Here is a 22,077-nt window from a genome sequence, read left to right on the forward strand (position 1 = left end):
TTTTTCCTCCACAAATTTTTCAAGATTTAGTGTAGAGCCTTAACACAAAGTGACCTAGACACATATCTAAGGCTATCTGGTTCCATGGATTGAGATCTTGAAGGTTATAATTGCTTCACACTTCAAGAACTATTGTCTTCATTCAACAAAATCCTCAGGCTGAACAGAACATGTAAGTAAAATCTGAGATATTAAAATTTTAATTTTAGATTAGATCACCAAGTAGTCTTAGCTGGCCCTGCATCCTTAAATCTACAAAATTATTCTGAGATGTTCAGTAATAAAATTAAGAGGTGAAACTAGCATGGTTTCATATGGTTCATAATGAGCAAGGAGGTCAGTTCAGCTCCACTGGTGCTTAGTAGGGTGAGCAAGTTACTATTCATGTTTGCAGATCAGTATGGTGGCACCACCACATACATAACTACTTCATGCAGATTTGCTTGATATAGGTAAGAAAGCAAGCTAAGGATATTTATATCCCTAGTGTTTCGAAACTTCTCATTGTCATTTGTCTCTAGAAACCTCCAGTGTATAGTTATCAAAGTTAGAAAAAGGATTTGCTTACTTATTGCACATTAGCATTTGTGAAACAACAAAAACTTTTAACAGAAAAAGAGATAAATGTTTGCTTTAAATTCCCCTAAGTCATCCAGTACACCAAAGGCTTATCAATATGCATATGGAAGTCACTGTTCAAGATTGAAGAGATTAGAGGTTTTTCTGTACTCCTGTCTGCATTCTTATCAAAGCAATTTAGGCCAACAGCCCCAGATAACATGTATATAAAATTGAATAGAAAATGTTAAGTGCTTCATTCTGCATCCAACTCATTAGATAAAAATCCAGAGGGAGGTAGTGGAGTATGTTCCATCTTTTATTTCTTGACAGCTTTCTGAGCTATACTTGGGTGTAAACAGTTTCTTCATCTGAGCGACCTTACTTACAGCTTAACTGCTGTGCCATAGCACTTACTGAGAAAGCCGTAAAGAAAAGAAAAAAAAAACAAACAAACCAACCAAAACTAAACCAGAACTCCTGAGGGAAGAAACTTCTAAAAGCACAACAAAATCGTTGACATAAACTTAGAAACAACTATTTCCCCTGAGAGATTTCATTATTTTTAGGAATTACATGTTCCACAGTCTTTTGGGGATTGCTGTTTAAAAAGTGGAAGGTTAACATATTATTATTTATTTTGTTTTGCTTTTTAATAATGTTTTCTTATCATTAAGACTTTGAGCAACTATAGTGGTAAGCAAATTGAGGCAACAGAGAGTAGGTAAACATCAAAAACTGTACAATAATCTGTTCTGTAGTGTACCTATGGGTTATTTAATAAGTTAGAAATTGTGAATCTTGTTGTGCGCTAGCTTCTACCTACCAATGACAGAGCAATCTGAAATTCTACACAAGCATCAGTATTGTAAAGCTTTGAAGACTCCAGACAACTCCACGGCACCAAAACTAATGGTTTTCTTTAGTGCTGAATTTGTGTTCCAAATGCCTTGAGATAAGGAGGACTTTAATAATTTCCTGCAGTATGAAGTGCAACAATTTTACAAATTACAGCTGTAAACCAGGCAAGAGGGACACTTAGTCTCTGAGCTGATTGTTAAAGCATACATGAAGTGACTTCGATGTCTTTGGGCAATTTGTGGGTCAAAATTTTTCTACAAGAGGTATGTTTGAATGTATCATCTTTGAATATGCTCTAACAACCTTCAGCCTGTGCAAGCTTCATTCTTAAAGCTGTGTTTGATACATTTGTTTCAGATCGGGACAAGAACTACAATCTCTTTTCTGTTTCAGCAGCTCTCGTAAAACACAAGCAATGAACAAATCCTTAATAACAAACATGATTATCACAAAAAAAAAAAAAGTTACCTCACTGCTAATTTTTCTCCATTTAAGCTGGAAAAACATCATTTTTAATGATCTTGCAAGCTACGCAGATCATGCCACATGCTTAGGAAAGCAGAATAAGGGATGTAAGTAATGTCTCTGAAATGAGCAATGTCATTAAAAAGTTACCTAAAACTAAAGCAGGAGTAACAGCAGAAAATATCAAACTGATATTTTGACTTACTATGTTCTGTTCTGAAACACTGCACATATATATCTAAAATATCATCTTTGTACTTGAGGTAGAGAGGAAGGAAATGGTGAAGTCTCTCAATTCTCATCTTCATTAGAAAAAAAAAGGGTTCTTATTTCAAGTTAGATAATTCAATTTCAGTTAAAATTAGACAGTAAAAGGTCAGAGTTCAAGTGAATTAAAGCTCAAGATAAAACCTAGACTATCCTACTGACTTTAGGAAAGGTCCTTAAGTAACCTATATATTACAAGGTGCCTTTTTTCCAGATATTTACAGTGTTTTAGCACAGATTCCTCTGTTTTGTTAACAAACACCCATGTATTTTAAGCCAGCCCTGACCTGTTTACAGACTTTTAGTCCTTCCCCACTTACCTGTGAGCTTAACAGAAGCAAAGTGTGTCAGTCTGCAAAGCAGAAAGTAATTTTGTTTGTGTCAAACACAAAGGTGAACTTCACATGGCAGCAATAGGGAGAGACCGAATTCTCAAATTTCAACAGGCTTGGAACAAGCAGTCGTATCACCTGCGCATCTCCCCTCTCACCTCCAAAGATTTAAATACAGCTTGCTTTTCAGTTATTTCAGCTATAATGTCCACACCTAGGTCAGGCAGAATCATTTCATGCTAACAAAAGTTCAGTGGCAAATCAATGGGCAACCACCCTCAGAAAGCCTGCTCTGCTCAGTCTTCCAAAGCAAACGAGATGCATCCGCAAGTCCTGAGGGAACTGGTGGACGAAGTCACTAAGCCACTATTGATCATATATAAGAAGCTGTGGCAGTCCAGTGAAGTTTCCATTGGTTGTTAAAAGAGGAAAAAAAAGAAGACACAGGGAACTACAGGCCAGTCTAGTTTCACCTCTGTGCCCAGCAAGATCATGGAGCAGATCATCCTGGAAACTATGCTAAGGCACATGGAAAATAAGGAGGTGATTGGTGACAGCCAACATGGCTTTACTAAGGGCAAATTGTGCCTGAAAAATCTGGTGGCCTTCTACAATGGGGTTATAGCATTGGTGGATAAGGGAAAAGCAACCGATGCCATCTGCCTGGCTTTGTACAAAGCATTTGACACTGTCCCACGTTACATCCTTGTCTCTAAATTGGCGAGACATGGCTTTGATGGATGGACCACTTGGTGGGTAAGGAACTGGCTGGATGGCTGCATTCAGAGTTGCAGTCAACGGCTCGATGTCCAAGTGGAGCTCAGCGATGAGCGGCAACGTGCATTTGCAACCCAGAAAGCCAACCGTGTGCTGGGCTGCATTACAAGCATGGCCAGCAGGTTGAAGGAAGCGGTTCTTCCCCTCTACTCAGCTCTTGCAAGACCCCACCTGGATTACTGTGTTCAGCTCTGGAGCCCTCAACATAAGAAGGACATGGACCTGCTGGAGGAGTCCAGAGGAGGGCCACGAAGGTCAGAGGGCTGGAGCACCTCTCCTGTGAAGACAGGCTGAGAGAGTTTGGATTGTTCAGCCTGGGGAGACCTTATAGCAGCCTTCCAGTACCTAAAGGGGGCCTACAAGAAAGCTGCAGAGGGACTTCTTGCAAGGACATGTATTGATAGCACAAGGAGTGCTTTAAATTGAAAGAGGGTAGATTTAGATTAGATGTTAGGAAGAAATTCTTTACTGCAAGGGGGACAGTGGAACAGGTTGCCCAGAGAGGTTGTGGATGCCCCATCCCTGGACGTGTTCAAGGCCAGGCTGCATGGGGCTTTGAGCAACCTGGTCTGGTGGAAGATGTCCCTGCCCATGGCAAAGAGGTTGGAACTAGCTGATCTTTAAGGTCCCTTCCAACCCAAACCATTCAGATTCTACAATTCTATTGATAATCTCTTACCACCCTACCCCCTCACCTTCACTTTTGCATGCCTACTGCTTTCACCTTATACCTCCAGCACTGCTCCACTGTTGTGTCTGAACACAGGCTTCTGCTTCACACACTGTCTGACCACATGTGCCTGTTGATGCAATTCTCTTCTGCTTTTTCAATCCTGTTCCTCTTTCTATGTAGCCCGCAGACTGATCACCCTCCCCTGCCAACGCCACACAAGGCAAAACAGAAGCCCTGTTAGGCACTAGTCCCTTAGATGCAGGCAAATAAGATAATTGTGACAAATCTCATAAAACCATTTGGTACAATCAGCCTCAAACTTAAACCTTGACTCTGATTTACCTTCTGGTTGGATCCCATGGCTAACTAACTCAATCTACGTGGATTCTCTCAGCCTATTATTTCCACTCCTGATAAGATATGGGCACATACTCCTTTTTTAAAAGAAAATAAATTCTTGTCAGAAATGTGATATCTTTAAAACTCATACAGATTTACACTGAAAGATTAAATAAAATTAATTTGTATAAAAACAAACCCCATTTTTCAGCTCTGAAAATGTCTACATTAAAAAATGTTATCTACATGCAGTTGCAGTTCCCAATTTATTTATATATTTTGCTCCAATTAAGTTCTTATACAGTATCCACAGCAGTAAACATCAGAAGGCTCTGACCAACATTATCCTGGTGTCTTCCAAGTTTGCAGTTACCATGGCTACATGATTTTGTGATATTTTCATTCTAAATTCCTGAAGCAAATACCACGATCTAAATTAAAAGCTCTGACTTATTCCTTTCCTTATTTGAGTGTTCTAATGGCTTTTACTTACCTATTTGTGACCATTTTCTTTTTCACAAGCTTGCAGTGTGAAAATCCACACCCTAGCAATGTTCAGTTCCTATGAAAAGGCAACTTATTTCATAGATGGGCATAAATGAGTTGGGAGTAGTCTGAGTAAGTCTGTAAGTCTGTAGGGTTTTGGAACTGTTTGGTGACTTCTCTTGAACTAAAGCTCTGTAGAACATGCTGCGTCCTTTACCAAGCCATCCCTTTCTAGATTTCTTTCATGCTTACGTTCACTCACAGACACATCCACTCAGTGAATGGCATGAAAACACCAATTTAAACTGATACTCAACAAAGGGAAAAAAAGATTACATTACAAAAACTGAGGTTCTACTTAGTGCATAATGAAGGTTGCAATCCTAAATGTCATAAACAGAGTGAAAACCATAAACTGACATTCATCAAGCTATCCGATTAATCCTTAAGATGTTTTCCAGAATAATACCCCTTTTCCAGTTTCAAAAGCATGATACATGTTTTGCATAATCTCATTATTTTTTTTCTGTTAAAAAAAAGAAGTAAAAATAGAGATAATCCAGAGGTTAAAACTTATCTGATGGCCAGCCGAACCTTTTTAACCATAAACAGGATTATTTTACCTGAGGCAGTTGACCTGCCTGTGCCAACATTATTTTTTCTTAGGCTTGATTTTTTTTAAATAAACCCTGCTGTGATTAGACACATGAACAAGATACAGCAGAATAACAATTTAGGATTAGTCAGATGATTCCATAACTGTCATGGCACCCTTTTAGGCTGCAGCAAATGCTAGGTAATATAACTGAGTTTACCTCTTTTTTACTGCATACTAAATAAAGTTGAAAAATCCTGCACCTTTAGGGCAAGTAGTATACATGCAAGCAGTAACCAGGGCATTGGGTGATGCATGATTTTTTATTAGACTACAGTAATTCAATCCTGCGCTTGAGACCTAGATGATTTAGGAATATTAACCCCATTGATTTTCAGACCAGACAGTTTCCTACACCACCTCCCCCTCCTAGATGGTATGACTGGCTCTTCTCCTTTTTCTTTTATTTTCTCATCTTTCTTTATGTGATTTTACATTGATTGTCTTTAGCTAGCAATGCTTTCCCCAAAGTCCAAGCTCTTTGATCTATCTGATTATCTGAGCCAATTTTATTTAATTATACATGGATAATGGTATTAGAATATGGCCAGAGAGCTTTTCGGAAAGATTCCAGGAAATATTAGTGCTATATTGCTTGAAGAACAATTTATCTGTCCCTATATAAACTCTTATTTTTTCTATTCTACTTCTGCTATAAACCTAGGTGTTCCTAGTAAATCTAGGAACAGTATATTCAAATGGAAGCGTGATTTTTCAACTCCACATATCCCATGAAACTGTCTACTACCACAGTTGACTTGATGATTTTCTTTTAGATGCTGACATGATAAGGTGAGAGAGATGGTATTGATTTTATATAGGAAAGGAAAGTAATGCTTATTTTACACCTGTTGCTTAGGAACCTGAGCTATTATGAAGTCAAATAAAGTGTACAAGGCAAAAACCAGCAGAGATTAAGTAATGTAAAACCAAAATGTAGGGGGTTTAAATAGTAAATACTTAATATATAACAAAATATATATTTACAATAATATATAACAAAATAATAAGCCTTTATAACAGCTTGTTGCAGCTGCTGAAGGAAAAATATTTTTTTTTCCTCTTTAAGAAAGGTATAACAGTGAACTAAGCAACCATCAATATAAACTACAGAAAATTCGACAAGAAAAGCTAGACCTGTTTTGGAAAGAAAAGAAAGCACTGATAGCCAGGATGAAGGAAAATTAAGGTTTTAGATAATAATAATAATAAGTATTAGGAAAGAATTTAGTATTTAGATAATAATAAAGCATTAGGAAAGAAACACCAATATGCAACTTTAGTTCCTTTGTACTGGTGGCATCCCATTATGATTAATAATCTTGAGGAAAAAAAAGATGTATTCAATATATCTTTCTTGTGTAATTTTGGAATGGAGCAGCAAAGCATGGTTGTATTATATCAGACGGTAAATAACAATCCAGTGTATCCTAACTAAGAATCAGCAGCTAATAATGTGTTAAACTAGTAGTACTAAACACTTGAGAAGATGTCACTTCTGCAGGCTGATGAAAAAAATACAAAAAAGAAATATGCCATTTACAAGCCACAGATGAATGGAGTTGTGGATTCTATGTTATCTGAGGTCTTTGAAGAAGAGCTGATGTCTTTCAGGAAAACATGCTTTAGCCAAACACAGTTTATTGGAATTAATACTAATAGCTGGATTAAATGTAATGTTTTATATTTAAGATTGAACTAGATGGTCACAATTTTTCTTTCTTATCAGGATCTTTATGAACTGAAAGGTTATGTAAAACTACATATAACTGAAATCTCAGATGTATTATGTTGACCTAGGTAACAGTGAGAAGCAAGAAGCCAGGCTAAATTTTATACTGCTAGAAATTAAAGAAAAGAAGTATTCCAACAGACAAAGTGTAGGTCCCAACAGACTTGAAATCTGAAAAGTAATATCAAAAGCCACCACTGTACCACCAGGATGGCATTTTATTAAACAGAAAAATCTGTTCTCTTCCACAGCTTCAACAGAAAAGACAGTCTTATTGAGGAGCATGATCATTAAAGAAAATTATGTAAAAGGATTAGAATTAGTCCTTAATTAACAGTATATTTAAAATGGTAAAATTTGGCTATCAAGCTAAAACAGGAGGGAGAGGAATACTTAAGTGCAACTCCCAGTAATGATTTCTCCTGGCCATTAGTACTTCAGAATATTGGGGAAACAACCCTGTTTGGTTTGTGTGGGCAGTCACAGAGGTTGGGAACCTCATTTCAGAGACACATTACACCTCCATCCAAAGAAACCCTTTTCTAGAGGTCTTGTGACTTTAGCTGGGTGACCAGCAGTCAGATGAACAATGGAAATATAAACTTACACATTCTTAAAATCCTCAGCACAAGGACGTGTGATGTAATGTGATATGACGGACGTCTGAAAAAATGTGGAATTAATATAATTCATAGGCTTTCTGCTAAAATCACCATTAATACACTAAGTTGTTTTACCAGTCAAATTTCTCTAGTGAAAAGACTTTATTTAGGATTGGACACCAAGATGCTTGCACAGCACATGAGGAGTGGCACGGGCCCTGTTCTAAGGCAGTGCTCTGACATATGTTCTCAGCCTTGCTCCACTACAGTTTGACAAGCTGACAACATTTTTAGTGGGTTTAATGGAGCAAGATCCATTCTCAGGTATGACGGATCATAGCAGAACTGATTCCCAAAATCTGTCTGTAACTGACAGACTGGTTTGTTCTTCCTTACTCTTTGTTCTTACAGTGGAAGGTAATGGGAAGTCATACCCAAGTGGAAATACAGTTTTACTTGGGTAAATTATTCATTAACACAAAAACCTGAATTCTGAAGGCATTAATGGTTTGAATGGCTATTGTGGTAAAAAAAGTCACTCCCTCCAGGAGCATAGTATGGTCAGTGTTAATGCACTAGCATGGAACACTCTGCCAGATGCTAAGGCTGCTGTACCCATTACTGTGGGCATGCTGGAACACACAGAAGGACCAGCACACCAGTGTTAAAACAGGAGTTTTAATTGCAACTCGTTACTGTGCTGAGTTCCAATGAATTCAAATTCCAACATCATGAAACTGAACAAAAACCCACAAACTTAAAAATAAAAAGTCACATTCTTTTCTCTGCTTCCTTAATTTTCAGCCTTTTGGGTTCACCTTTTCAAGTTGCCCTCCTTAACTGAAGGGTGTTAAACAGGGATCAGCTAATTTCAGTTCTACAGTATCTGATATGCCAGAAAAGCATCACATACCATGACCTTTACAATAACATACTAAACACTGGAAAGATTTACTTTTGTATAAACTATGCTCTATCTTTTAAAAACAGACTCAATCCATGAACACATTGAGGAGTGAAATTATATTGACTTTTCTAGAAAGGAAGATACAGACTTTTGAGTCTTGAAAGAAAAGCAAAGAACTAAAAATATGTCTGAAAAATGAACTGCTAGCTCTGCTTTTAAAAGAAGCTAGTATTTGTGACTGCAGAAGTGTGAACGTTTCTACATGAGTAATTTTCTTAATAGAACCTGCAGAAATATGGCAGAAAGAAGCAATTCCAAAGACTGAAGAAATATCAATCATATGGCTTCTTAACTTTTCACTAAATTCAATGTGCATGAAGCAAATGTGTTTAGGTATTTCATGAACACTGTTCACTTTACAGAAATGCTGGAGACAATGAAAAGATTGAACAAGTGTGAACAAAGGGGCAACTTCTTCGTGCACTTAAATTTTTTTGACCAATTCCAAGGTGAAAACCTGAAATTTTTTTCTCATAAATTACCTCATGCAGGTTGACAACAATTCACATAGACATTACCCAGAAATCATTAAAAAACTGTGAAAAAGACCACATGCAAGCTCACAAAAAATATGGTCAACTATTAAGCATCTAAGCATTTCCTTGGAAATTACCTAGGTGTTTAATGAAAAGACTTTAATTTATTGAAAAATACAGTGTTGTTTTACCATCCTGTTATAGGATAGTAAACCTAAATACAAACTTTGTCTGGTTGTAATTATAATGCAAGTCAGTCATACTCTGTATGACTGTATATTCTGTATACTTTTTGAAAGGAAACATAGGAGAGTGAAAACTATTTACAAAACTATTACTACAGCATTTTTCAATGTCCAAATTGACTATAGGTGAAACAAATGAATTATCACACTGCTGCTCTTTTTTTTTTTTTTTTTTTTTTTTTTTTTTTTTTTTTTTTTACAGTAGCACCCCAGCTTAGACAAAAAAAAGATGAAGAGTCAGTTCTTAAGTGCTCTTAGCACTCTTAAGTGCTCAGAAGCTTGTCATTCCAACGTTGCAAGTCTCATTGCGGAATAAGTAGGAAAGAAAAATAATACGTCTGCAGAGATTCATTTAGGACAGCTGAGAAGTGGAACAATGACTTTATTTGCCAGAAGCACAGATACAGGATATCTTGACCTAGCTATAAGTTGCCTACAGAGCTCTCCCCAGAACAGTAAGGAATTGCATATGGTAAATGTTGTGTATTTCATCCCATATTTGGGAGATGCACATCATCTTTCATGTGTATTTTAAAGGACCTTTATCCTTCATAATCCACTTGCTTTGTTTTAAATATTCTTTCACAAAGTCAGATTTCAGAATAGAGCCTGTTCAGTATTTCTTTAAGTACTTGTTTCTTGGATTTTACCTTTAAGTTTGATGGTACATAGCACAATACATAAGGACCCCTTCTTGTAACCAATGCACAAGTAGTTTAAGTCAACATCATTCATTTTGGGCCCAGGAAAAGCAGGAATGCTCAGATAGGCAGTTTTGTTGTCTTAACTGTAACGTATCTCACAACTTCAGGAGTAGCAAGCAACAGTCTGGGGCAGCAATTTCTTAAAATGTTGGTTAGATCTACCAGCATATATTTTTTCATCCTATGAGAACCTGGCTAGAGATGTGTGACAATGACATTGCGCCTCTGCAAACAAAGAGGAGGAGACAGCAGAGCCAATACAACTCAAATTTGCAGGGTGCTGCCACTATCAAAACTTTCATGTTTATCTACCTGAAGATACAGAAATATTTGCACGGAAATGATCACTTCTAAATTACTGTGGCTTATGTTTGTCTCCTTTATGTTCAGGTGGATGTGCTTGGAAACAGCATGTTGTGTGCAGAGTAGGATCTGTTCTCCTTACAAGGGTATGTAAGGAAGGCCACTGGAAAAATGTCTAACATAGGGGTCTTGCCAATTTCAGTTTGATTCTTTGAGTGAGAATCTTTAGGGAATTTATTACTGCTTTTCAACATAAGCAGTTTTTACTGTTCAGTTATATTACTAGGTAATCCGCAGTCCATGAACAATTTTTTATGACCTTTGTCCCTAATATTGGGTGTATGAACAATGTCACTCTATCCGGTTTCATGTTTTGATATGTACTCATGCATGAGACCATTCAATGCTCAGAGATAAATTATCAGAGATAAATTCAAGCCACTCCCTTGGCATCTACCTGAATTTTAGCATATTAGGGTCTGAAAGCACACTTTCTAAAATAAGTTTCAAAACACTGCCATTTTCTTTCAAAATGCACCAGTCCTCTTAGATGTGAGGTTCCCCAGACACAAATATTGTTTCACGGGACCTTCTCTGCACTTGAAAGATATGAAATTATAATCATTATAAAAATGAAAAAGATCATGAGACAAAAAAGAAAACTAACCTTCTAATCTAAAGCAACCTCATAAAATCTATAGCATTTAATACTATCTCATCTGATTCCAACAAATTTTGACATATATTATTTTCAGAACAATAATATGCACACTTGAATGACTCTGTAAATTATGAACAATTATATGAATTTCTACTGGGTTTGTACCATATTTTTAAAACTACATATTGAACATCTGACACTCTAGGGCTTCATATGATTTAAGACAGTTTTGAAAAGATTTTGAGTCAATTACATTTGTGATAGACACTAATGGACCAACAAATCTCTCTGATCTACAGTATCATGCAACACAAATTGCAGATTCAGGGCTTCTAAACACTCAGCTTTTAAAAACTGAAGTTGCTGGTAAAACACTTCGTTAAATGATATTTAACAAGATGGAGAGATGCAAATGCAAAAAGAAGCAATCTTAGTAACCATGATTAATTTTAGCCCTTGGAAGTGCAAGCCATAGGTAACAACTCTGTGCCTGTGGAGAGTGGGGGAAGGGATGGCTATGTTGAGGATTTTTTTTCCCCACAGGTAGGCAAAATTCTTAAAATTACTGTTGCTATAGATATAATAATAATGTATATATATATAGATATAATAATAATATAGATATAGAATAATGTTGATATAGAATATAATTTTACAGCTATAATTAGTATCCAGGGTTCTCCATCTTCCAACAGAAACTGAATGATCCAAAAGTAAATGGTCATTTATCTTTATAGCTCTTCTCTCTATAGTTCTTGGCCACCTTAGAGGACAGAACACTCAGACGGCTTTGATCTTATTCAGCAAATAATGCACTACCATAACCCTGAAAGCCTATGCATATTTTCTCTGAACAATCCATTGATCATAACGCCTGTTGAAGACACCCTGTACAAATAGTCCTGTGAGTGAGTTTGAGCATTTAGCAATCAAGTATTGATAATTTTTTCAGTAATGTTACTTTCTTCAGTTAAGGTGTTCAATAATGTTTTAAAAATGGAAAAATAAAAAGAAAGACAATACCTAAAACCTAGAATAAAGCTGTTGCAGAAAGGAAAGCACTATACAAGCTGCTGTGGAACGGAAAGTTATACAACCAGTAGGTTATTACTAATAAAATGGAATGAACTTGGAGAGAGATTCTCCCAGGTTTTTTTCTCCAAAAGAGAGAAAACTTCACAAATATGATTGAGAAGCAGCCAAGATCCATTATGCTTCTTATAAATTTTAAACTTTAACCATCTAGACATACTTGTCTACAAATGAAGGACACAGCTAATGCCTACAAAGTTAAGGGGCATAAACTTTGAAGTAAATAGTGCAATAAATCAGGTAATATCACTCACCAGCTGAAATGCTTTCTAGGATAATTTTTTATATGCTTGCTTAAGTACACTAATGTTAAAAAGCTTCTTTTCTCCACCTCTTTACGATTTTAGGACACATAAACCAGTCAAAATATTCTAAAAACTAATCTAGTTTTACACTGTCTTTGGATAGAGGAAGCAAAAAATTTATGTACAAGGGGATGTTAGAGAAGGTTTGCACACATTACAGAGGAAAAGAGATCTGAAGGTACACTCAAACATCACATCACACAAGTTATCAAAGCACTAGCACATACAAGAAACATCAAATGAAAAGTAATTTTAACTTAATTTGAGAAGCCTTAATTATGTTCCCTCTCCTACCTTTTCCCCAAAGACATCATAAAATGGGTTATTATTATTGTTTATCTTCTGTATATGTTTTAGAGAATTTTAAAGACTAAAGCAGTTAAACCTCTAGTTAGTTGTTTTCTTTTATCATAAATAATCTAATTCACATTAACACTCTCACTTATAATTACCCTGAGTCAGGAGAACACTGCCATATGTATTTTTGTCGTGCTAAAGCATATACTGGCTCACAAATTGGATGAGCCTAAAAAAATTTTTTTTAGCCACTAGATTTGTGCAAACTTTTCTTCTTAAAGGAAGCCCTTAGCCTCTACCCTATTATGTCCCTTGAACTGATGCGCAGACATCTCTCCTTGTTGTTGTCATACCTTCTTTCCCTTTGATAACCTAGCTAAAACCAAAGACCTTGCCAAGTCCAAGTAAGAGTTTATGCAAGTTATGTATGAAAGGAACATTATTCTATGCTCTGAGAAATTTGAATAAAACCAAAGCAGATAGACCCTTTTTCTCCAATTCACCGTTGTAGAGTTGTGATACCTCAATCCACTATTACAGACCCGTAAAATAGCTGAAGGCCCCATCTCAGACAGATCTCCCCACTGACTTTCTGAGGCACCAGTGTCATAAAAAGCTTTACTCAATGCTTCTCATTGACTGTTCTCAGAGCACATAGATCATCCATCAAAGACATACTTGGCAGAGCCACAGTGCAACAGTGTCCTGAAATTTATGCTTAAATTTATGTGTGCTGTCAATCTTACTACTTTCAATATAGTTACACATATTCTGAGACATTTTAATTCAACATTTTAACAGACAAGGGACCATTGAGAGGTGGCTATAAACACACTAGTTTCTTTAAATTCACTGCAGAGCTTTAAATGCAGTATGAGAATGTACTGAAAATGTTCCATAAATGTTTTCCCAGAGCCACAAATTTAAAAATATACAATAAGTTTAGGAACAATTATTTTGGGCAAAATTGAGCCATTATTGAAACTACGGGGGAGGAACATTGGTGTGCTGCAGTACAGTGTTTGTGGTTACCGGTGACATAACTAGGCAAAGAAGCCTTTTCTAGTACTTTCCATACTTTGAATGTATTTAGTTACAATCATAGTTTGATTTCCTGCATGATAGACTTAAAAGTCCAAGAAAAAATATGAAGTAAAATTTACAGAAAATCATCTTCCTTTTAATTTTCTTACCCAGATAATCAGTTGATCATAGAGATACCTTTGCTTTTGATTCACTGATACGTCCATATTTCCAACAAAAGATATAAACAGAAAAGTAGCACTGAGCAGTGCACCATCTGCCTTGCTTCAAAATGAATACTACAGCATGCAAATCAGCTGGATACACACTATACTTCTTTGTGCTCATATTCTAATAAACACATTCATAACACAAACCAGTTATCTTCACTAGTGTAGGGTGAAGGATACAACCATTAGCAAAACATCATAACCTTGAATCTGCTGGTTTTTATGAAGATGCCTAGGTAGATCAAGTGGAATTATTCATTTTGTATTCCTTAAAATGGAATGCGGCATCATTTATGGCTGACTAGAGTTGTAACCTTGCTCTTTTTACACAAGACAAAAGACGATCCTTGATAATCTGCATTGCAAAATATAGGTTTCTTACTGTAGTGCTTGAGTATCATCGAATATGAATTGCTTGCATTAACAGGAGTGTCCACCAAGATCTAACAGCATAAAAGGGGAAAATCAGATCTTAAACCTAATGACAAAACAGTGTCCAAAGGAGGAAAAAACAAATATTTATCCATCATAACTTCTGATTCTTCCATCAGCCACATCACCTACTAGTCTAACCCTCTACAGTAAAGCTGTCAGTGAAATGGAACAAACTTTTCAAAATTTTTGTAAGAAAAACATCTGTTAAACTAAAGACATTCTGAGTTGTTGCTTAGTGATTAAGAATTTTCAGATTAGCTCTCTTAGAGAAGATCATAACACTGCTTCTAATGTATGATTTAAGCTACACTTTTTCAGGAAAAAATAATGAAAAGTAGAAAACAAGTTTCAAATCTGAGGATGATTTTATACTTTTGTTAATTTTCTTTCTCTCTTATAACTTGTCCTAAGCCTTTTGTTATTCAAGAAAGAGATATTCAACTTTGCTTATTTCTTTAAAATAATATCTTTGCCACCTGCATTTTATCAACAGATCTGAGTTATGGTTTGTCAGTGTGACAGCACTGAGTGGTGTTATGACAACAAAACCAAGGAAAAACCTGTGTGAATCTAGTCAGGGATTCTTTTCTATATTCACAAAGAAATTGAAAAAAAGATAATATAAAAAAAGAAATTGCTTTGCTACAAGGCCACTACTAGATATGAGCTTGTCTTCTTTTTAATTATTTAAAGGTATAAGAATTAAATGGGTAATTGAAATAAAAAGTTTAGAGAGCGGACCAGATGACAAGCTACGACCTCTTAAATTCTATTCCACTTGTCTGTATAGCATATTGATATTGTACATTTGTGTTATTGCAGTATGAGTTTCAGTCTTATGTCATTAGTTTTCAAAATCTGGTGATTTTCAGCTATCAGTCAATGTGTCTTCTAATTGTTTGTGAAAGGTAATAGAAAAAATAAGTGCATTATGAACACACTATAGTAATTCCAGGGTATATCCCTACACTGGAAAGGTTTTAGGCATCCACAGGGTGAAACAGTGGTTTTCAACATTCCTTGAGGTCAAAAGTCCCTTTTGAGTAACAGCAGGACTACCTGAATCAATTTAAAGTTTTTTCTTTTCAAAAAAGGTGATCTAAAGTTCAGATAAAATCTTAAACTATACAGTTACAATTGATTTTCTTTGAAATCATGAAAGCGATGATGATTTCCTTTTCTGTGATGATACATTCTGTGAAAACCTTAAATGTCAAAAAGAAGGTCCCGAACAACCCCCAAACATATCTTACCGATGATAAAAAGGATTTCCACCGCAATGTCACTGACAGTTGTGCTTCGAGTTGTAGACAGCTCATCGTGGCCGATAAAGCAAACATTGTAAGGTACAGTCACAGCAACATAAAACGTTGCCAGTAATATAAGCCAGTCCCAGCCAGCTTTAAAAGTGCTAAAATGCAACAGTATGAATTTGGATTTTTTTGCATCTGAAACTTTGTATTCTGGAAATGCTGGTTTATCTACAAAAACATTCTGAAAAAGAGAGAGAAAAAAGAAATGAGACAAAACAATAATTCGATCATACAGATGCATTTCTTCCAATGCAGCAATTAGGTTTTTTAAAAAGCATGATGAAATATGACGTACTGATATACAGGCAAGAACTAATGCTTTTTGGTTTTTTGTTGTTTTTTTTTTTTTTTTCTAATGTAGTCCTTGCACTTATTTAAACAGAGGGTCCTGTTGATGGAGTAACTTTTGTAAATGCTGGGGCAAGAAGAGGATAAATAAGGAACAGATTAAATAGAATGAGGAGGGAGCTGAATCTGGCAAATTATTTCTTCTTATGTTGGGTGAATTCTGATTGAAAAGCAATGCTTTTCTGCTGGACAGGTAGGTTAAATCTTTGTATACATGAGGACATAGTACTGCAAATACGAATAAGCATATAGAAAGGAACAGATGGTGCTGAAGAGAAAACATCATTCCTCTACGTATTTTAGAGCTGTGAGGAGGTTGTTTCAGACCAACTCTAGCCTGGTTCTGTGCACGGAACAGCTGTTAGTACTTGGAGCAGCTCCCCTGGTTTAGTTTCATCTGAGGGAATCCAGCTCACGTGCCCAGGACTGCCATGAATCCTAGCACAATTAGTAGGAATAACTTTTTGATTCTCTTTAAAACTGCACTCCTTATCTAAAGCAAAATACTGATGCAGACTCACAGTAAGACGGCTCCAGAACCGACTACCTTCACCATCAGACTACACCTAGCTTTGCCATGTGTCTTACGGCTTTCTGATCTGACCAGCAAAGGTCTCTGCAACAAAGATTTCAGTCTTAAGCATCAGTTTTATAAACTCTTAGCTTTCACCTTTCAGAGTTTTAACAAAAACATCTAGCCTCTTCAAAAGCAGCATGTGGTACATGAACTGTCTTGTATTATTTACTAACAAAATTCTTATTCACTGTCATTGTGCTGCTGGTTAATGTTGTTCCAGTAATGAAGAGGCTCACAAAACAATGCCGTGTATTCAGCAAGCTAACATTACTTCTGATCTTGATGTTATTCATTACGACTATAAAAAGACAACAACTACATGACCACAGACTTAATTACATCTGCCCTGCCTGTCACAGCCTTTCTCTTTGTGTTTCTTTTGAAATACTGATCCTCTTGCCTTCTCCATTCTTGGTTCTCATTCATGAATCTTAGAGGCTGAATTCTCACTGTTGTTAGCATCAGCCCATTTTTAATCACAGAGAGGAAAATGCTCCTCTTACGACATCACGTTCATAGCTCTAAGAATCTATGAAATAAAGGCACTAAAGTAGCCTGACAACAAATGTGTTAAACCCGTATAACAGCATCCACACTAGGATTTTGACACTACAGGAAAGTCATGAAAAGCTATTTTAAAATCATGTTCATAAAAATATTGCTGTGCTATGAAAATAACACTGGAAGACATGGTCATATTTTACATATATATTTTTAAAAATTTTTACACTCTTCCAATATTTAACATTTTAAATAATTTTTAGCTTTTTAACATTTTACATTCAATGGAAGTGACTATGCCCTTTGAGGTATATGCCACCTATGTATTTTCATGTCCTTAATCTATACCAAGATTTTTCTGCTTTGAATTTCTAACATAATAATATCTAGGAGGATGTATTTGCACTGCTGCTTAATTTTGGGAACCAATAAAAGGAACATGCCCAGTGACAGATCACCTTTTCAGGGGGTTAATGACCTATATCCTTTGGCTACTTTTTCCACTGTCTGTCTTCCATCCTCCCCCTAACCATTAAAAACAAAACAAAACAAGCGACCAGTTTCCTTCTTGTGGTTTTGTAAAAGATTTTAGCTTTCTAAAGTTAACGTTATACAGACAAGAACTAAGTACTGTTCTGAATTTTCAAGAAAATTTTCTTTTTGCTACTCCTGCTTCTAATAACTATAGGCTCTCACTGTTGGAACAGGCTCTCAGATGTTATTTGAGCAATTTTTTATATGTACATACTGATTTCCTATGCTTCTCAAGTTTTCCTCTGTATTACTTTTTTTCTCCTGAAACATAGGTCCATAGAGCAGGAGAAGTATTTTTTACTCCTGAGCGTATTTCTTTAGAAGTCTTTCTGCTGTTATATTTGTAGGTTTTTCTATTGTTTGATTTGGTTTTTGCAACGTTCACAGGGCAGGTTACAATCTCACTTATCAGTTATAATTAGTAGAGGAACGCAGAAGTAATTTAAAGAAAGAAACATTACTACTTCAATTAGGAAATGAAAAGAGAAATTTACTTTGCACAAAGTGTGAGATTCACATGAAAAGTTGCCTAAATGAAGTGTGAGCTTCGGAGCTTACACAGCATAGAAATTTTCAGCTAGAGCAATATCTTTCTGAGCTGCCTTTTTTTTTTTTTTTTTTTTTTTTTTTTTTTTTTTTAATTTTTTTTTTATTTTTTTTTTTCTTTTTTTTTTTTTTTTCAAATAGTAATCATTGAAATGAAAAAAATAGGATGGTAATGTAAATTGGAACCTAAAATTAAGTCTTGAGAATTTTATAATGTGGCTTTCCTGTAGTTAAATAAATCTGTTTACAGTACAGCTAAATGCACTGTTTTTCTACGTGAAGTGTAACAAGTATGATAGCAGACAGATGAGCACTTAAGTGAACTGCACTTTACTCCTTTTGCTACTGTACAAATTATGACTAGGACATTTCTCAGGTACTCATTGTCCTTCTACAGCACTTAAAAAAAAAAAAAAAGACAGTACAAAGAGTATATTTTTAAAAAACAGAGGAATTACACCTACATTATTAATTTTTAACTTGTTCTTCTCTCTTCTTTGTAGATGTCCAGAGATATGATAAAGGACAGCTCTACTCCGTCTACGCGCTGACTCAAAATGTGACCCCGCTCTTCCTCTTCCTTTCCACTTTTCTGCAGAACGGGAGAGTCCATTAAACATGAGGAAATAGCACTTTAACCGTTGGGCGCGAAACTAATGATGTTTTAGGCTTTGGCAGAATTAGGACCAGATGTAAAGTTTATACACACCATTTTGTAGTTTTGCTTAATCTTTCACAGTTAAGAAAACAAAATCACTCTCCTGAAGGGTAAGTAAAAATCACTGTAAAGTTTAAATTGTCAGATGCTTTCATGCAACTCAGAAGCAACTAGTTACAACATATGATTTCATAGATAAGAAAAATATACTCTCTGCTGTTTCAGAAAATGAAATACTGATTACTGGCCAGAGGCAAGCAAGGCTAGGAGTAATGACTTAAAATGTGCTTAAGTTGTTCCTATTCTCTCTTTTATTTCAGATATTTTCGTAGCGTACTTCTTACAAGGAAGCTGACTTGTACTATGATTCTGTTATGTCAGAATATGCTAATTTGCTATCTTGTTCATTAGTAATATCCATTTCTCATATTCATATGTTTAGATTTCTTTCCCTGCCACATGGTTACTGACATAATCACTTTACACATTCCTTGGTGACATGAAATTCATCAAGACTACAGACTGAACACTGGAAAAATTTGTGGCTTTTTCCTCCATTCAGATGTTTGTAATTGTCAATCATAAGATCAAATTTTATTCCTGCTTATACAGTAGTGAATTCAATGTAACTCCAGTGACTCTGATGGAATTACAGTGAATTGATGGCAGAGTAAATGAAAGCAGACATTTTGTGGTGTGTCAGGATTAAGAAAAAAGGAATTACAGGAATAAAGGAAGAAGCTGTCTGTCAAACAGTTTTAATTAAAGTCAATTCAATGCATACAAATTAAGAGGGGTGGGGGTGGGGTGGAGAATAAAAACCCAATTAGCAGAGCCAGAAATTAACAATAAAAAAAAATAGCTACATCTTGAATCCTGCCTAGAAAAACAAGAAAAATTTGAATTATAGAAGGCTGATGTATTTTTGGCTCTACAGCTCAAAACCATATATAACAAAAAGTGTAGGAAGTTAAACTTTCCAAACTTCTAACTGAAGAATGTTTAATGTAATTTATGCAAGAGCCCTCTCCAGTTGAGGATTTTTTACATGTTGGGGGGAGTAGGGCAGGGAATAAAAAAAGAAAAAAAAAAAGAAGGATGGAAAAAACATTGCACTGCAAAACCAAATAGCTAATTGAAAGCTGGAGGAGACAGGTGGAGAAGCCCCATACCTCCCCATCTCCAGCCTGGGTGTCCGCAGACAGTTTAAAGAGCTATAACAGAGACAAGTGCCAGCTACAACGAAGAGAGGTAAAGGAAAAGGAACTATTTCAGAAAACACTCAACTAAATTAACTTTTTTTTTTTTTTAAATTAATTTCCTAATGAACCATTTAAAACAAACCAGATTTTAAAAGTGTTCTTAAATTCTGGGTGAAAGCAAAGTGCTTTTCTCTGAGTAAAAATGAATTTAGGTCTACTGAACTGATTCTCCACTGTAGTACTGGACAGCTGTAGTAGTCTGTTTTTGTCATATGATGTTGAAACTTTAAAATTATTTATAGGTCTTTCTTTCTTCCCTTTCTCAAGCTAAACTGCTATGTTGGGTGAGGACATTCAGTTTACTGCCTTCCAAAGTAGTCAATAAAATATGCTTCAGATCTGCTATGAGGCAGACTGTGAAAGAGGGCAAATACCTTTCCCAAATCTCTGGCCAGCCTTTTCAGGGCTAGCTAAAGGCTTCATCCTCATCCTGTGTCAAATCTAATACCTGTCCATGTCCTTAGCCTAAAAAACACAAGACAGTCCATCCTGGTAGGTGGTAGATATAACAGCCTAGGTGATGCGATGTATTGAGACACCCACACTGAACCAAGTTGCAGAAGGCAGGCACTTTCAGGTGGAGTTTCTGAGCACTTTCATCATCCCCAGCAATACAAGGCTCTTCGTGTGTGGAAGTGGAGCTCTACCTCTGATCCATCTCAAAGGCCTTCTCTTTACCCTTCCTAGATCTCCCAGTCTTTTTAAAGATACCCTTTTAATAGCTCCTTTTCCAGAATAATGTGCAATGGTCAAGATATGGATACAAAATTGCCTTATACAATAGCGTAATAATGTCATCAGGGTTTTTATAATAACTCCTAACCTCAGATTTGCCTTTTTCTTACATGCTGAGCACTGAGCTGAAAGCTGTGAATAACTCCATCTCTTTCCAGAATGGCAATAATTACTATGGAGACAGTCTATGTACACATATTCAGTTAAAGATGTTTCTTTTTTCCTATTTATTTATTGACACTGATTTTTTGGTTTTCTGTCTACTCTTTAAATGAAAAGTTCCTCCTAAGACTTTAGATTTTATGTGCCATCGGCCTGATAATGTTTTGCTTTAGATGGATCCCATCTCTCCTACATCGATTTAGCATTCCAAACACTAAGAATTCTGTATTAATTAACCTGTTAAGGCTGTGGGGCTTGATGTGGCACTTAGAATCATACTAGTTCCATATTTGCACAGTAAGTAACTTCCATCACACGCTGATTCCACTACTTGCAAAGGATTAATGCTACCTCTACGTTAACACTGGAAGTCACTCAACTCCTAGAGACAGCAAAGCGCAGATAAAAAATGAAAGTGTGATATTCATTATGAAGTAATAATATTTTTCTTCTTAAACAGAAATGGTAAAGATTTTAGCAGTGAAAAAAATATGAGTTGCCTGTGCAGATAAGATGCCATCAGACATTGCCATCACTGAAGCATGTGTCTAGCTTATAACATAAATCAGTGAATAACATTTGTGAAATCTCCTGCTTTCTGATCTTCCCAGTGCCTTTAGGATAAGAAGCAATCCTGATCCTTAGTAAACTACGTTACTCACCTGGTGTGCCTTTGAATTTGTGCGATTGTGTCTGTAAACTTCATTCCTTTCATGTCATGCTCAGTTCACAGATCACTATTCTGAAGGAGACAATTTATTTTTTTATAAAAACCCAGCTGTTCCTTTCTGGTTCTTAAAAAAAAAATTAGGTACCCGACAGACTTGCTTTTGTCTTTCCATGACTATTATTAGCAAAAAGATACAATAGTAAATTCAACCATAAGCAGAAAGTAATTTTAAATACAGCTCTTCTGTTTTTACTCTGGGCTTAAAATCAAAAGAATTTCTCATCTC

The 22,077-nt window shown here is 35.8% G+C and overlaps 1 protein-coding gene across 2 annotated transcripts in view; it reads right to left on the bottom strand.

Annotated features, from left to right (window-relative positions):
- The window catches only part of KCNH8 (potassium voltage-gated channel subfamily H member 8), a 195,679-nt gene that overhangs the window by 83,820 nt on the left and 89,782 nt on the right, over nt 1-22,077 (bottom strand). For both annotated transcript variants that reach the window (XM_040592963.1, XM_040592962.1), the window contains exons 4-5: nt 18,769-18,896; nt 15,739-15,979 (exon numbers count right to left, since the gene is read on the bottom strand). In XM_040592963.1, the coding sequence (XP_040448897.1) occupies nt 15,739-15,979; nt 18,769-18,896 (369 nt within the window). The remainder of the gene's footprint in view (nt 1-15,738; nt 15,980-18,768; nt 18,897-22,077) is intronic.

The sequence above is a fragment of the Falco naumanni genome, chromosome 4 (genome assembly GCF_017639655.2).
Source record: "Falco naumanni isolate bFalNau1 chromosome 4, bFalNau1.pat, whole genome shotgun sequence".
Taxonomy (NCBI): Eukaryota; Metazoa; Chordata; class Aves; order Falconiformes; family Falconidae; genus Falco; species Falco naumanni.